Genomic DNA, 17,248 nt, shown 5'->3' with positions numbered 1-17,248 from the left:
GATTCTGATGACGTCACATTACATCATTCTTATCTATGGGAATAACAGATGGACAGAACTGGAGAGGTGAGGACTCTGGAAATGTCTGGAGTGAGATTTATTAATGTGTCTCTCCATAACCAGGATTACACAGTAGTGAAGAAGACCTCTAGTGAGCGCTGTCAGGACCCTGTGTCTGAGGGATGGGAAAGACCCCTGAGCCCAATCACAGGGCCTCCATCTCACTCCCTGATACATGAGGACATCAATGACCAGAAGATCCTAGAACTCGCCTACAAGATGATTGAGCTGCTGACTGGAGAGGTGACATTGCTGGGAATGCTGGGACATTATACAGTAACGCTATGAAGGGATCGGGGAGATGACGGTATCATTGTATGTGTCAGGTTCCTATAAGGTGTCAGGATGTCACCGTCTATTTCTCCATGGAGGAGTGGGAGTATTTGGAAGGACACAAATATCTGTACAAGGACGTCATGATGGAGGTTCCCCAGCCCCTCACATCACCAGGTAATAGACAGGACTAAATACACGCGGCCTATAATTATCTGTATGTAAAGAATAAATTCAGTCCCTGTATGTGTTTCCTCCAGATCTATCCAGTAAGAGGACAACACCAGAGAGATGTCCCCGTCCTCTTCTTCCACAGGACTGTAAACAAGAAGATCCTAATGTTCCTCAGGATCATCAGGTAGATGGAGAGAAGGTGTCATGAGATCTCCCCTATGATGTGTAGACGGCTATGAAGGTCTTGAGCTCAGTCTTGTTTTATCCACCAGTATTATATGTTTTATAATTGTGTAATGAGAACGGTGGAGATGGCAGGATTAGAGCTGATCATAGATGTGACTTCTCATCTGTCTGTGACTTTTACAATATTTGTTTCAGGGTGAAGATCTGACCCATATTAATACTACAGAGACATATGTGAGGGGTGATGAGCGGTGTAAAGAGGAGATTCCTACAGATAACCTCCCAGGTGAGTAGTGACCACTAAATGCAGAGAAGTCACAGATTCTTCTCAGTCAGCGGCTGTGGCTGCTTTATTGGTAGTGTAGTCCGGTCGTATCACAATCGTGTGATCACCATTTTGCCGCATAACATTCTCCTACATCTGAAAATGTACAAATTACTTTGTGTAATTGTGAAAGCCCTTTTTCTATAGAACTTACAATCTGGAGGATCCACCTACCCCCTGGGATTAGATGATGCTGACCGTTAGCTTCCCAGATCTCTAAACTACAAAGACAAATGACAGCATACATATATGTATACATGTATGTATCATTATGAGTGATCATTTATAGATTATTATTATATATATATATGTTCCTTTTTTCTTCTTTTCTTTTTCTTTTTGATTATTTACATTTATATGCATTGTTTCTATGCTATACGATTTTAACATGGTATGTGTGTTTAAATTTCTGATTAACTCAGCCTTGAACAGGTGCATAGCAGGACATGACATATAAATACCACTTCCTTGCTGTTTTTTTGCTATGCAATGATTAAGAACTCGTGTATATATATTGTGCGGAAAGAAGGGTGAAAGTCCGTCCAGGCGGGAGGAAATTGGAGTTTCATAACACATATTTGAACTGGAGAGGCATTAGAGGCCTGCAATGGCCACAGGTACTAATGGAGGTAATCAAGGTAGGGAGAGAGGCAAGAGGTCCGGTCATCTTAGTTATACAGGCCGGGGGAAACAACCTAGGTCATCACAAGAGCGCATAACTAATGGCAATAATGAAACTAGACACTGAGCGCTTCAGAGAATTTTTCACAAAACTAACTATAGTATGGTCAGAGATTGTGCCGAGAACGGTATGGCAAGGTGCGTGAGACATCACGGCCATTGAACGGACAAGGCAGGTAATAAATATTCGGATGGCAAAATTTATAAGAGACAGAGGCTGTGTAGTGATACGACACCGACAGCTGGAAGGAGATAAAGCAGGCCTCATACGGCCCGATGGTGTTCACTTAATGGATATTGGACTGGACATATTACTGTCAGGACTCCAGGACGGAGTGGAACAAGCGTTAATGATGATGGGTGGGGGTCGGAGTCCTGCATACGAGTACGCAGGATCCTCTGTGGCCCGGAAATAGAAAGGACATGTTGGAGAGTTACACTTGTTGGCCAACTTGCCGGTGTGGAGACACAGGGCATGCTGCAACAAGCCGAATTATTGTGGAATAAAATGCCTTTCTAATGGAATGAGTATAAAGAATTAATAAAGCTGTGACCGATCCTCACCCATCCAGTTGTAAGAGTTACATGATTGTATTGTCAATGAAAGGGGGGCGGTAGGGGGCTGAGCGTCTGGGTTTGGTTGGGGGTCACCACAGTCTGCCTAGGCTACATGCATTTAAAAATCATTATTAGATACACAGACGGTGCAGCTTGCTTCGCAGCTGGGTTACTACGCTGACTAGCAGACACTGAAGCTTTGGAGCAGACCTCTGAGTAAACAGCTCTTCAGACTCAACCATCTGTGTTACCCCAAGCCATAGTGTATGTATTTTCTTACGGTTAAAAGGGGGGGGGGGGGGGAGACCCAACCCACCTCTAATTGACGATGGCAACGTCACGTGAAACAAAGCAAGAGGACTCCAAAAAGAGTCTCCATTTTTTCCAAAAATTTGTGGCACAGACACCACTTAAGTGGCATCAATTGCCCCAGAGTTGCTTAAAATGGTTGGTTAGAATGAGTACCACACACTGCTACTATGCCCAAAATTATTTTCCAGACAAGATCCAGCTAAAAATTATTAGTAATCTGCAAGCTGGTGGAGCTTAGTATAGATGGCATAATAGAATGAGTACCGCACACTGCTACAGGCCCAAAATTATTTTCCAGACAAGATGCAGCTAAAAATTATTAGTAATCTGCAAGCTGGTGGAGCTTAGTATAGATGGCATAATAGAATGAGTACCGCACACTGCTACAGGCCCAAAATTATTTTCCAGACAAGATGCAGCTAAAAATTATTAGTAATTTGAAAGCTTAAAACGGTTGGTGAGGTGATTTTACGAAATCCTCAAGCTTTTACTCTCCCCAGAATGACACAGGGGTAGAAAAGTCCTTGCGGATCCATGATTTGTTCATCTTTATGAACGTGAGTCTGTCTACATTCTCAGTGAACAGCCGCGTGCGCTTATCTGTCAGCACACCACCAGCAGCGCTGAACACACGTTCAGAGAGAATGCTGGCTGTGGGGCATGACAAGATCTCCAAGGCGTAAGTGGCTAGCTCCGGCCATTTATCCAGATTGGAAGCCCAAAAAGAGCAAGGGTCCAGTGACACAGTCATGGCTTCGATGTTTACTTGGAGATACTCCTGTACCATCGTCTCTAGGCGTTGACTATGTGTCAGACTTCTTGTCTCCTGTGGCCTTGCAAAGGATGGGCTAAAAAAGCTGTGAAATGATTCCGCAAAATTGCTGTTACCAGCAGATACTGTGTTTCTGTTACTGTTTGAGTGCTGAACACTCGACAGTCCCACGGTTGGCAAGTTAGAACTGTGAGATTCACTACATGCACCACTGGTGTTTTGTGGAAAAGCACATGTAAGATTCTGCAACAGTCTCTGCTGATACTCCTGCATGCGTGAATCCCTTTCTATGGCAGGAATTATTTCGGCAAATTTACTTTTGTACCGGGGATCTAAGAGTGTGGCAACCCAGTAGTCAGGATTATTTCGAATTCTGACAATTCGAGAGTCATGTTGCAGGTAGTGCAGCAAGAAGGCACTCATGTGTCTTGCGCATTCAGGAGCACCAAGTCCCTGTTGTGTTGGTGGTGAGGTAACAATCATGCTTCCTTCCTCTGCCCTCTCCCCCCAACCTCGCACAACAGAAATGTGATCAAGGTCTCCCTCATCTGATGAGTCTTCCATCAGTTCGTCCTCCACTTCTTCCTGGGCTCCGGCACCTTCCTCACTAGTTTGGCTGCTACCATGCGCCCTGCTAAATCCATCTCCCACCCTCACATGCCTGCCACCTTGGTGCTGCCGACCGTCTGGACCTTTCAGATGTTAGCCCTTCCGCATACAACTCCTCCTCCTCTACTTCCTCCACCTCCTCTTGTCGCACCACCTGACTCCGAATTCTGTTTAACGTGCTCCAGCATGTAAATCACCGGAATAGTCCTGCTGATAATGGCATCGTCAGCACTAAACATCTTCGTTGCCATTTCAAAACTGTGCAGAAGGGTGCATAGGTCCCTGATCTGAGACCACTCCTCCAGCGTGATTTGCCCCACCTCTGGATCCCGTTGGCCCAGGCTATACGTCAGAACGTATTGCACCAGGGCTTGTCTGTGCTGCCACAGTCGCTGCAACATGTGCAGAGTTGAATTCCACCGGGTTGGCACATCGCATTTTAGCCGGTGAAGTGGCAGGCCCAACGACTTCTGTAGAGATGTAAGTCGCTGAGCTGCGGGATGCGAACGACGGAAGTGAGCACACAGCGACCATGCCCTCTTCAGAAGGTCATCTAGTCCGAGATAGTGGGCTAAAAATTGCTGGACAACCAGGTTCAACACGTGAGCCATACAAGGCACGTGTGTGACATTGCCCCGGTGAAGGGCCACACCGAGGTTTGCAGCATTGTCGAGCATGGCCTTCTCTGGTTTCAGGTCCAGTGGAGACAACCATTCATGAAACTGGTTCTCCAGAGCTGACCACAACTCCTCAGCTGTGTGACTCACATTTCCCAGACATTTCAAAGTAAAAACCGCCTGATGACGTTGAGCCCTGCTGCCAGCATAGTAAGGAGGTGTGCAGGATCCCTTCTGCGCAGTTAGAAAGCATGTGGCATGACCAGACAGGCTTTGGGTGCAGGTGGAGGACCGAGAGGAGGTTGAGGAGGCGGAAGCAGTGGAGGAACTTCGAGATAAAGAGGATTGACGCACAACTCGTGGGGACGGCAAGACTTGGACAGCAGCCCCTTGTCCTGCTGTCACCATAGTTACCCAGTGCCCAGTCAGCGACATGTAACGCCCCTGTCCATGCCTACTCGTCCAAGTGTCTGTGGTGAAATGCACCCTGTCACACACAGAGTTTCTCAAAGAAGCGGTGATGTTGTGTGCGACATGCTGGTGGAGCACAGGCACACCTTTCTTTGAGAAGTAGTGCCGACTGGGCATCTGGTACTGGGGCACTGCGACGGTCATAAGGCAGCATTTCTGTAGCCAAGAGCTTGCAGATGGTGAAATTCAACCTCTTAGCTTTCTCATGGCTAGGAGGAAATGGTCTTTTACTTGTCCACATCTGAGTGACCGAGGGCTGGCTGTTGTGCTTAGACGGGGTTGAGAAGGGTGTCCCCGGCAAACTGCCGGTCTGTGAGGAAGATGCAGGCGGACATGTTAGGTTGCCTTGATCCAAAGGTGGTGCTCTCGATGTCGGAGAGCGCCCAACACCAGCTGGTGTTTCCACCTCCAAAGAAAATGATGACCTGCCAATCACGCTGGCTGTTGCGGGTAAAGAGGTGGCAGGTCTGCGTCTCAAAACAGGTGTGACTGCTGTCCGCCCAGTCACAGAGGATGAAGAGGCCGTGGATGCACAAGATGGGGCAGACGGTGGTTAGCCCGGCCCGCTAGGCCGCATTGTAGCACAGTGAGCTTCCCACTGCAACTTATGCTTCATATCCATGTGACGGTTCATGCATGAAGTACTCAAACTATGGATTTTTTGGCCTCTACTTAGCTTTTGGTGACAAATGTTACAGATAACACGAATTGGGTCATCCTTATCGATCTGAAAAAATGGCCAGGCTATGCAAGGCTTAGCACCCATGCGATCTGAAGAGCCACCACGACTTGTGGTCAGAGGCAGAGTTGTGTTTGAGGATGCAGTTGTTGACGTGCTTCCAGTACTACGTCTCTGTCCAGGAAGGCGCAACCTGACCTCGTCGTCACTAGCATCCTCCTCCACCTCCTCTGCTGACCTCATCGACTGGCTGACTGTGGGTTGACAGTAAGTGGGATCTGCAACGTCATCATCATCACCCTGTGTGTTCTCACACCCGTCGTCCTCAGAGCCAACCTCTTCCTGCCCTGACAAAAAACTCAAGTTGTCGCTCCAATCAGGTATTTGAGTCTCATCATCGTCTTCCTCATTGTCTCCACCAACAGGAAGTACAGTTTGGGAACGAGGGTCTACATTATGGTCAGAACCTTCTGCGTCTGGTCCTGGATCTGACTCATAAAGATTCTGGGCATCAGTGCAGATCATTTCCTCGTCTGGATTCACAGAAGCTCTGGAGCCGACCTCTGATTCCCAGGCTATAGTATGAGTAAACAGCTCTGCAGACTCAACCAACTGTTCTACCCCATACTCAGACGGGCAGCTGGAGACTTGGGAGCTGTGAGGAAGCAAGTGCGATTGGGGTGACACCTCTGAGGACTGGAGTAATTGTGATGTTGAAGTTGAGGTGGAGGAGAGCCCACTTAAAGGAGCACTTGATATCCGTTCAAGCACCTGCTGTTTTTGTGCCTCATCTGGAATTTGTAGCGATTGGCGTGGCCGTAAGAAAGGGATCGTATCACATTGTCCGCTAAAAGAAGTAGACATCTTAGTTTGGCTGGAAGATGGTCTTTCTTGTGCAGATGTTACTGTTGCATTAACACCTACCCCACGGATACAACCTTTTTTTCCCTTCCCAACACGCCTATTCCCCTTTCCACCAGCAGCAGGCCTTTTTCCACTCATTTTGGTGGTTAACTAATTGACAACTCTGGAGTTGTTTGCACAAAAAATGATGGATGAGAACTGAGCAGAGCTGAGTGGCCAAACTGTGGTATTAGCCCAAAAGGATTGGCTGGGTTAGATGCAGTAAAACAATTTTATTACATACACAGGTGGTGGAGCTTAGTATAGATGGACTAATAGAATGAGTCCCACACACTGCTACAAGCTTAAAATTATTTTCCGAGCTAGATGCAGATAAAAATTATTTGTAATTTGCAAGCTGGTGGAGCTTAGTATAGATGGACTAAGAATAAGTCCCACACACTGCTACAAGCCCAAAATTATTTTCCGAGCTAGATGCAGATAAAAATTATTAGTAATTTGCAAGCTGGTGGAGCTTAGTATAGATGGCCTAATAGAATGATGCTATGCCCAAAAGGTTTTACTTGGCTAGGTGCAGTAAAAAAAATTGTATTCTATACACAGGTGGTGTAGCTTGCAACACAGATGCGCTACTCCACTGACTAACACACACTGCAAGAGGCCAAAAAGGATTTGCTTAGCTAGATTTAGCCAAATGCTGTGAAAAACACTTGCACAGCACTGGCACAGACCTGCCTGGCAAAAAGTCCTAGGAAATGCTGTAACCTAGTCCTCAAAAGGACTGCAATCACAACTATTCCCTACTCCCAAGCTATCTGTATATTTCTGATAAAATTGGCTTGAAATTAACACTGAAAGTATAGCGCACACAGCAACAGCGGTGCCGTCTAACACGCAGCTGCAGCAGTGAGAAAATGGTGGCGACGGGAAAAATGGCTGGGTCTTATAGGGCAAGGACATGTGACATACACAGCCAATGACACATGCCCTTGCTTGTGTGAAAAAAAGCACTTCGCTCCGTGTGTGCGCTGCTGATAGGCTGACAGACTGCACCTCCCCACTGTAAATGCGGGAAAGAGAAAAAAAAATGGAGATCTTCATTATTTATGCAGAGATCCATCCCCTGCCCCTCCCCCCGCCCCGCTGTACACTCAAACTGCGTATTAACATTGATTATCAGCATTACTGTGAAAAAATCCAGTTATGAATTTGGTGCACGAACAGCTATCGAACATAACCTCGAACAGCCGGATTTTTTTCAAATCGTTCGTGTTCGCCGAACGGCTCGAACACCGCCCAAAACAGCTCGAATTTGAGATTGGCGAACAGTTCGAGTCGAACACCGCTCATCTCTACTCCTGACCTCAATATCATTGAGCCACTCTGGGGAGATCTCAAGCGCGCAGTTCATGCTAGACAGCACAGGAATTTACAGGAACTGGAGGCTTTTTGTCAAGAAGAATGGGCAGCTTTACCATCTGAGAAAATAAAGAACCTCATCCACAACTACCACAAAAGACTTCAAGCTGTCATTGATGTTAGAGGGGGCAATACACGGTATTAAGAACTGGGGTATGTGAACTTTTTGTCAGGGTCATTTGGATGTTTTTGGTTGTAATTAAGATTTAAAAAGAGAAAGCACAGTAGTTTGACAATAAATGGCTTCACCCAACCAATAACCATGAGTGGAGAAAAAGTTTTTTGTTATCATTCATATTCTCTGAAATAAGGCCAAGAAAGCAAAAATTCTAACAGGGTATGTGAACTTTTGAGCACAACTGTATAACTGTAGAAAAAGACTTGGACCACACATTCCAAAATTCATATTTTGATCTAAAGCCATTAAACAAAAGAACTACAAATTTAACATGAGGGTCTTAGTTTAACATTCTGATCAGACTGTATGCACTACCATGTAACAGTGAACCACTCAGTGGGTCCATAGGCTAAAATGCGAAACTCCGTGCGCAGCCCACCATCACAGCAACAGTGTATCAGCAGGGCAAGAGACCTGCTGCCCCAGAGCACCCATGAAGCGAGGCTGAGTCCCCATGACTCCATGCCACATGAACCCACAGGCACAAAACCACGGCAACAATGGCCACCACAACATCACCAACACCAGGTGAATAGATGTAAAAAACTAAAAAATAAAATGGGCGAAACCCCTCTTGTAGTCTCATGCTGTTGCACGTGTCTTTTTTTACATTTATACCTTCGAGCTTTAGTAGGGTGTGGTTATTTCCAACTGGCTGAAGGAGGGAGCAGATTACTGCAGCTGGACAGCACACACACTCATACTGCCAGACTGGATGGTACTACAGGTCCTAGGCACCCTAATCTTAGTGGCTGGACAGACCTGCGCCGCTCAGAGCATCTGATCGCTCCTCCATTACCACCACCTGCAGAATGAATAAGGCGGCTCCTGGAGAAGCCCTAATATGACAAAATGGCAGAAAACTAGAGCTGTAGAAATCCCCATAAAGTGACTCCATTTTGGAAATTATAACCCTCAGTGAATTAATCTATAGGAGAAGTGACTATTTTGACGCCATAGTCACTTTCCAGAAATTAGCACGCAGTGGATGTTGGAGAGTGAAAATTACAAATATGCCATTTTATTGCCCAACACATAGTGCCCAGATTGTGCTCCAGGAGACACACACCATAAATTAAGTGGGTTCTTCTCACTATAGTAATGTCAGACGCATGGATGCTAAATATGGTTTAGGCACACTGCAAGGCTCTGAAGCGAGAGGGAGATCTGACTTTGAGAGAGCGGATATTGGTGGATTGGTTTATGGAAGCCATGTTTCTTTTTAAGAACCTTTGAGAAACTAATAATGTGGAAACCTCTGTTTTTCCATTGACAGATGATGCAAAGTGGAGGCTTGTTTTTTTGTGTGATGAGTAGAAGTTTTTCTTGGTATCATTTTCTCCTACATAACATTGTTTGGTGGCTTTTTATTCCATATTTGGGAGGCAGAATGAACAAACAGTTGAACACCACGCTCTACTGGTTCATGCTATGAGGTTTTCTATTAGACTATGAACTGTCATTGTCTTGGTGAATAATTCTATATTTTTACATAACTTGCCATTTTTACTGACCGTTTAAGTGGAAATGTTCAAAAACATAAATTTCAAGGATATTTTATTCAAAAATAATAATTGGTTTTATTCTTGGCAGATGACTGTACCAGGAGATCAGAGGGACAGCTGACATCTTCAATTTTTAAATCAGATGATCTTGAGATCCCACAGGATACAATTGAAGTGAATGCTATTACTCCAGATTTACCATCATCCCTTCACAGCAAATATCAATCATCTGATCCTTTGAAACAGGTCCTGTCTTCTGATTCATTACCGACTACTAAGGAAAATCAAAGTCACATAATAAGTGTTAAAAAACGAACTGCTCCTAAATCAAAGAAGCCATTTTCACGTTCAGAATATGGAAATAGTTTTTCCCTCGAAAAATCTTTTCTTAAACATCAAAGCATTCACACAGCAGAGAATAGATTTTTTTGTTCCAAGTGTGGGAAATGTTTTATCCAGAAATCAGATCTTGTTAGTCACCAGAAAATTCATACAGGCAAGAAGCCATTTCCCTGTTCAGAATGTGGGAAATGTTTTACAGATAAATCAAATCTTATCGCACATCAGAGAACTCACACTGCAGAGAAGCCATTTTCATGTTCAGAATGTGGGAAATGTTTTACACATAAATCAAATTTGGTTAGGCACCAAAAAACTCACACAGGGGAGAAGCCTTTTTCATGTTCAGAATGTGGAAAATGTTTTACACAGAAATCAAATTTTGTTACGCACCAAAGAACTCACACAGGAGAGAAGCCATTTTCATGTTTAGAATGTGGGAAATGTTTTAGCCAGAAATCAGATTTTGTTATACACCAGAGAACCCACACAGGAGAGAAGCCTTTTTCCTGCTCAGAATGTGGAAAATGTTTTAACAGTAAATCAGATTTTGTTAAGCACCAGAGAACCCACACAGGGGAGAAGCCTTTTTTCTGTTCAGAATGTGGAAAATGTTTTGGAGAGAAATCAACTCTTTTTACACATCAAAGAGCTCACACAGGGTTGAAGCCATTTTCATGTTCAGAATGTGGAAAATGTTTTGTGAAGAAATCATCTCTACTTTGTCACCGGAGAACTCACACAGGGGAGAAGCCGTTTAGATGTTCAGAATGTGGGAAATGTTTTAACCAGAAATCAAATCTTGTTAAGCACCAAAAAACTCACACAGGCGAGAAGCCTTTTTCATGTTCAGAATGTGGGAAATATTTTACAGAGAAATCAACTCTTGTTACACATCTTCGAACTCACACAAGGGAGAAGTTATTTTCATGTTCAGAATGTGTGAAATGTTTTACAGAGAAATCAAGTCTTATCAATCATCAGAGAACTCACACAGGGAAGAAGACATTTTCATGCTCAGAATGTCGGAAATGTTTTACAAAGCAATCAAGTTTTCTTACACATCTTCGAATTCACACAGGAGAAAAGCCTTTTTCATGTTCAGAATGTGGAAAATGTTTTACACAGAAATCAAATTTTGTTAAGCACCAAAGAACTCACACAGGGGAGAAGCCTTTTAGATGTTCAGAATGTGGGAAATGTTTTAAACAGAAAGTGCATCTTGATACACATCAGAGAAGTCACACAGGGAAGAAACCTTTTTCCTGTTCAGAATGTGGAAAATGTTTTGTGAAGAAATCATCTCTTCTTAGTCACCAGAGCAGTCACTCAGCTGAGAAGCCTTTTTTAAATTCTTAATTTGGGAAATGTTTTACTTGGAAAGACACACTTTTAGTACGAAAAAAAATCTTGCTAATAAGTGAGTGCGTCTTATAGACTGGTGGCAGCTTCCTGTGACAGAGGAGATCTCTGAGACAGTGTCCTTCCTGATCACTGAGAGAACTGCTCTCTCCTCCAGCCCCACACTTATCTAACTGAGCAAAGCTGGAGAGGAAGCTACCGGGATCTGCACAGAGGCTGCACGTCCTGAGTGAGCAGCTGAAGAACCTTCCACCCAACGAGATCAAGGACTTTTCTGATCATGTATAACGGTTTTACATATTTTCAAATGTTGTCAGGTTCAGTTATGAAATGAGCAATTTCTTAATGATCATAACGACTTGTTTCTATGATATCAAAGCGTTTTCCTTTAACTACTACATATAATTAATTCATAACAGTTTCAGTACTTTGAAACATTATTACTTTTGCAAATATAAAGATGCAGAATATTTTGTTATGCCAATTTTATGATATTTATTTAGAGGAAACTTAGCAACAATTCAAATAACTAAAACATGTCTAAACACTATTGCAAATTATAAATCGTTACAAGAATTGCACTACAAAATTTGGTCTTCATTCAGTGAGAACTCTTTTTCGCTTGTCTCTTGTAATCCTGCATCGGATCATTTCTTACAATTGTCCAACAGTAATCTGCAAGCATTGATGAATTCCAATTTCCTTGATATCTTTTCTCCATAGCTGCAATATCTTGGTGAAATCTCTGACCGTGCTCGTTCTCACTGCTCCACAGTTTGGTGTATTAAGGTCTACATGTGAATGTAAGAAATGAATCTTTAAGGACATGTTACAGCCAAGATCCTTATATGTTTTGATGCGATTTTCCACCAACTCTTCGTAGTCATCTGCTCTGGAGTTTCCCAAAAAATTATTTACCACTAATGCAAATGCTACTCATGCAGCCTTTTCCTTACCCTGCAACAAATTGAGAAACTCCTCATCTTGAAGAAGCTTATGAATCTGAGGTCCATTACAAACTCCTTCTTTTATCTTTGCTTCACTTAACCTTGGAGATTTATCAATGAGATACTTGAATGCTTTTACATTTTTGTCCATTGTCTTTACAAAGTTCCTCACTAGGCCCGATGTGATATGCAATGGTGGTAACAAAATCTGATGTGGGTCAATAAGTGCTTGATGCAGGACATTTTTACTCCCTGGCTGAAGTGAACGTCGATGAGGCCAGCCTTTTTTATGGTAGTGATATTCTCTTGCACAACTATCCTACTCACACAGAAAGCAGCAGTACTTTGTGTTTCCACCCTGGAGATCAAGTAAAAGGGCAACCACCTTGACGGCATGGGAGAACAAGCAGATGTAGGAGGTCCTGCAGAGCATCTAGCTATTTATCCGATCTAGGACCTGAAGATCATTCTGAAAGTCCTCATACATCTACTGGATAACTTGCTGAGTGTGGAGGTACTTAGCTCTGGGGGATAAAAATGACCAGGAAAAGCCACAGAAAGGCCACGGGAGAAGCGGGCTCTCCTTTCCAAGATGACACCGCAGTTGTCATGCTGAAGACATATTGATCAGGGAAGATGAGGAGGAGGGAAGTGGTGGCCAGGCTGGAATGATTTGGTGGCCTTCATGTAGCAGCTACCCTGCAGCTGTGCACGGCTCCGGAGCAGAGGAGTCTGGTGAGGAGTAGATGGAAGAGGCATCTGCATTGATAGAGGCGAAAACACCGCAAAACTGCATGTGGCACAGTATTCTCTGCCCCACAGCCTAATCTGCACCAAGGGGACATACAGGTACCTGAGGAACCTACTTTAAAAGATGTTTTCATGGCAGTAGTACATGAAAAATCCTCTCTATCTGCTTTGAATGTACAGTTTGGTGGTCTTAAAGATGAGATAACAGGTATACGTCACAAACTACAGAAAACAGAGCAGGGGCAGTGGAAGGCAGAGTCAGCGCCATTGAGAAGCAGATAGACGATACAAGGAATGAGACCAGGCTTGCAGCACAGCAAATATCAGCACAGCTGGCGAAAACAGATGACCTTGAAAATAGATCAATGTGCAATAATATACGACTTATTGGTGTGCCTGAAAAAATAGAAGGCTCCTCTCCTACTGAATTTGAATACTTGCTGAAATTAATAATCAGACCTAAAACCTTAATCCCCCCTATAGGATCTAGAACAAGCTCATAGAATGCCGACCTGTCCTCTTTCTCTTGGGCTACAAAGAAAGACCTGTGCTGGCTAAAATTTTACACTACCGAGATATTATCCTGCAACAGGCAAGGGATCATCCAGATCTAACAATTAATGGATCCAAAATTTCGATCTTTCCAGATTATTCTATAAAAGTGCAGAAACAAAGAGTCAAATTCTTTGATAACAAAAAACATTTGAGAGATCTGCACATTCCATATTCAGTGATATTCCCTGCCAAGTTAAGGGTGGTAGCCGGAGGTACTGTGCACTTTTTTCAAGATTCAAAAGAAGCCCTTCACTGGCTGGTTATGAATGAGGCAGATACGCCGGGATCAAATTCGGGATGTTACAAGTTGAAGGTCCTGTGGTACAAACACTAATTCTTCAAAAACATGATGATCTGTGAGTATATGGAATGAAGTGTGTCCTTGCTTGTTGGACAATTCTTTACAAATATTTTTTTCTTCAGGTTCTGTTATGATTACATTGCAGTCCTTATGCCTAACTGGAGTTGAATTCAAGTTGGCGTTAAGTCCAAGGAGACTTAAGTTCTAGGCAGGATTCTCCTATACGTTCAACAGTGACTGAGCCGCCATTTTTTCTACTGTAAAAGAGCTAGAAAGACGTTTTATATCTGCCTGTTATGGAAGGAGTTTTATCAATGAGGGTTCTCTTTTTTTTTTCCTTTTGTTTTTGGGTATGTTTTATGTTGACAATCTTGTAATATGACCTTAACTAACTATGTAAAAAGGAAACGCTCTGCTTTTAGTATATTGGAAACAATATATCTACTACATTAATTATGGTGGGGTCAGTCAAAATAGTTAGGTTGAACACAAAGTGTCTTTCTTCTAGTGTTAAAAGGCAGTCAATCTTTCAGTATCTTTAGGCAGAAGAACCTGCTCTGATTTGTCTGCAAGAAAAGCCCCTTGCCTTTTATCTACTAAGCAAGATATGGTTGCAGACCAACTTCAGTCATTCTACATAATCCTGAATCTGTTCCCTCCCCCACCCAGGGAAGTGGGAGGTAGTAGTGTATGAAAATACACAACCAGACTAACAATGGAATATTTACAGGGATAAAGGAAAATACCAATCGCACAAATATGCACTCACAAACAACAGAGAGGAACATCGGGGAGTGAAGGAAGGAAAAAACAAATAGGAGAGGATGAGGATTTGCATACAGCCAAATAACCACGCAACAGTCTTTAGGTAAACACTGCAAACTCCTCAAATAATTCTTCCAGAGGCAGGTAGCATGAAACTAACATTGGCATCCCTGAAAGCTAGAGGCGAGTGTATACATATAGCAGAAGAGAGTGGCCAACACTGAACAGCTGAGACCATCAACACTGGCAAGCACTAGAATTTCTCAACTGAACAGTTTAACCCCTGCACTGCTAGCAGAAACCTGCACGGTTTAATATTAGGGTGAGGTGCTTCTAATCGGTGCAGGAGTGCGGGAAATCAAACGCTGCAGTCTTCTGGCACCTCTCTGTCACGGTAAACCCATGACAAGGAGACTTTAATAACATACCGGACTCTCACTGGGATAGAGGGAGGTATGAAGCAAAGAGGGTAGAAGGCAATTGTACCCCTTTTGATCACTTACTTAAGGAGAAAGCCTTAATTGATCTTTGGAGAGCCCGTCATCCTAATGTATACCAATTAAAAATATATGCAGTTACTAAGTCTTTAATCCAAAAAGTAAATAAAAAGCAATATTCAGTATGCAGTCACTATTTCACATTGTTATTCAGCGGGTAAAATAAGTATTGAACACCTCACCAATTTCTAAGCAAAAATATATGTCTAAAGGTGCTATTGACATGAAATTCTCACCAGAATGCCACAAAAGAAACAACGCATGATGGGTAAAACTAGTGAGTTGTCTTAAGACCTTCACAACCTTATTGTTGCAAAACACAAAACATACTGATGGCATTGGTTACAGAAGAAGTTGTAAACTACTGAAGGTTCCAGTGAGTAGTGTTGTAGCAATAATCAGATAGTTGAAAACAGGGCTGTGGAGTCGGTGTCGGTAAAAAATGGACCAACTCCAGCTCCCAAAATATATAATAAATTGGGTACAGTAGTTCAGTGCAGTTTGTGGGGAATATTTTTTTCATAATAATTTGGGAAAGTTATGAAATGTCCTATAAATGTTGGTCCTATTCCTGATATAAGGGTCTAGACTTTTAGCTGAGATGAATCTGTGCTACAGTAAATTTATCACTTAAACATGAGCCATGTATGAGGGAGTTGGAGTTGGAATCATGGAAATTGAGTAGTCGGAGTCGTAGGTTTGGCTTACCGACTCCACAGCCCTGGTTGAAAGAACATAATTTCACCATAAACCGACCTCAACCAGATTCAGACAATTTCTGACAGAGGAGTGCAAATAATTATTTAAGAAATTGTCCAAGAGCCAAGAATTACCTGAGGAGAGCTACAGAAAGACCTGGAATCTTCAGGTACAATTGTTTCAAAGAAAACTCACCATGCAAGACTCCATTGCTGAACAAAAAGCATGTTCAAGCATGTTTAAAGTTTGTTCAACAACATTTAGACAATAATGTGAAATACTGGGAGAATATAGTCTGGTCAGATGAGACCAAACACCATGTCACTGCATATCACCCCAAAAACACCATACCAACAGTGACGTTTGAAGGTGGGAACATCATGGTGTGGAGCTGTTTTTTCCGCATACGGCACTGGAAAACTTCTTTTAATTGAAGGAATGATGAATAGACAAATGTACTGAGTTATTCTTGATAAAAATCTGCTGCCATCTTCCAGGATATTGAAGGTGAAACGAGGGTTTACATTTCATCAAGTCAATGATTCCAAAAATACAGCCAAGGAAACTCTCAGTTGGTTTCAGATACAGAAAATAAAGCGACTAGAATGACCCAGCCAATCACCTGAATGGAATCCAATAGAAAATGTACGTAAGGAACTAAAGTTCAGAGTTCATAAAAGGGTCCCACAGGACCTGAAGAGGTTTTTTTTTATAGGAGAATGGGCCAAAATCACATCTGAGCAATGCATGCGACTAGTTTCTTCATACAGGAGGCATCTTAAAGCTCTCATCACCAACAAATGCTTTTGTATGAAGTAATAAAAACATTTCCGTAAGTGAGTTTATTACTTTTCCCCTGTGTCATTTGTCATTATTACACAAAGTAAATTATGGCCATCTATGGTTTGATTTCTTTGCCTGTGTGTGCTTTGGATGGACTATTACCAACATCTGGTGAGAATTTCATGTCAATAGCACCTTTAGATAGTTAGGTCCAGAAAATATTTGGATAGTGACACAAGTTTTAGCATTTTGGCTGTTTACTAAATCATATTCAAGATACAATTATATAATCAATCTGGTCTTAAAGTGTAGACACTCAGCTTTAATTTGAGGGTATTTACATCCTAATTAGAGTAAGGGTATAGCAATTACAGCTCTTCAATATATAAATGCCCCACTTTTAACCCTTTAAGGACCTTGGGTTTTTCCATTTTTGTTTTTTGCTCCCCTTCTTCCCAGAGCCATAGCGTTTTTATTTTTCAGTCAATATGGCCATGTGAGGGCTTATTTTTTGCGGGACAAGTTGTACTTCTAAACGCCATCACCGGTTTTACCATAGCGTGTACT

General features: G+C 42.8%; 1 protein-coding gene across 2 annotated transcripts; it reads left to right on the top strand.

Moving 5' to 3' along the window:
• Positions 1–200: 200 nt before the first annotated feature.
• On the top strand, positions 201–16,687 carry LOC141204975 (uncharacterized). 2 transcript variants are annotated; one of them, XM_073664016.1, is made up of 5 exons: positions 201–303; positions 387–510; positions 594–691; positions 889–979; positions 9,772–16,687. In XM_073664016.1, the coding sequence occupies exons 1-5, from the start codon at positions 280–282 to the stop codon at positions 11,379–11,381; spliced, it is 1,947 nt and encodes a 648-aa protein (XP_073520117.1). In that variant the 5' UTR covers positions 201–279; the 3' UTR covers positions 11,382–16,687. The 2 variants fall into 2 exon arrangements, with proteins under 2 accessions (XP_073520117.1, XP_073520118.1); XM_073664017.1 differs by lacking the exons at positions 201–303; positions 387–510; positions 594–691; positions 889–979 and adding an exon at positions 1,176–1,277.
• The last annotated feature ends 561 nt before the right edge of the window (positions 16,688–17,248 follow it).

Source organism: Phyllobates terribilis, unplaced genomic scaffold (genome assembly GCF_046119375.1).
Source record: "Phyllobates terribilis strain yellow unplaced genomic scaffold, ASM4611937v1 Scaffold_136__1_contigs__length_4911898, whole genome shotgun sequence".
In the NCBI taxonomy this organism is placed as follows: Eukaryota; Metazoa; Chordata; class Amphibia; order Anura; family Dendrobatidae; genus Phyllobates; species Phyllobates terribilis.
This window is presented reverse-complemented; position numbering and strand designations above follow the sequence as displayed.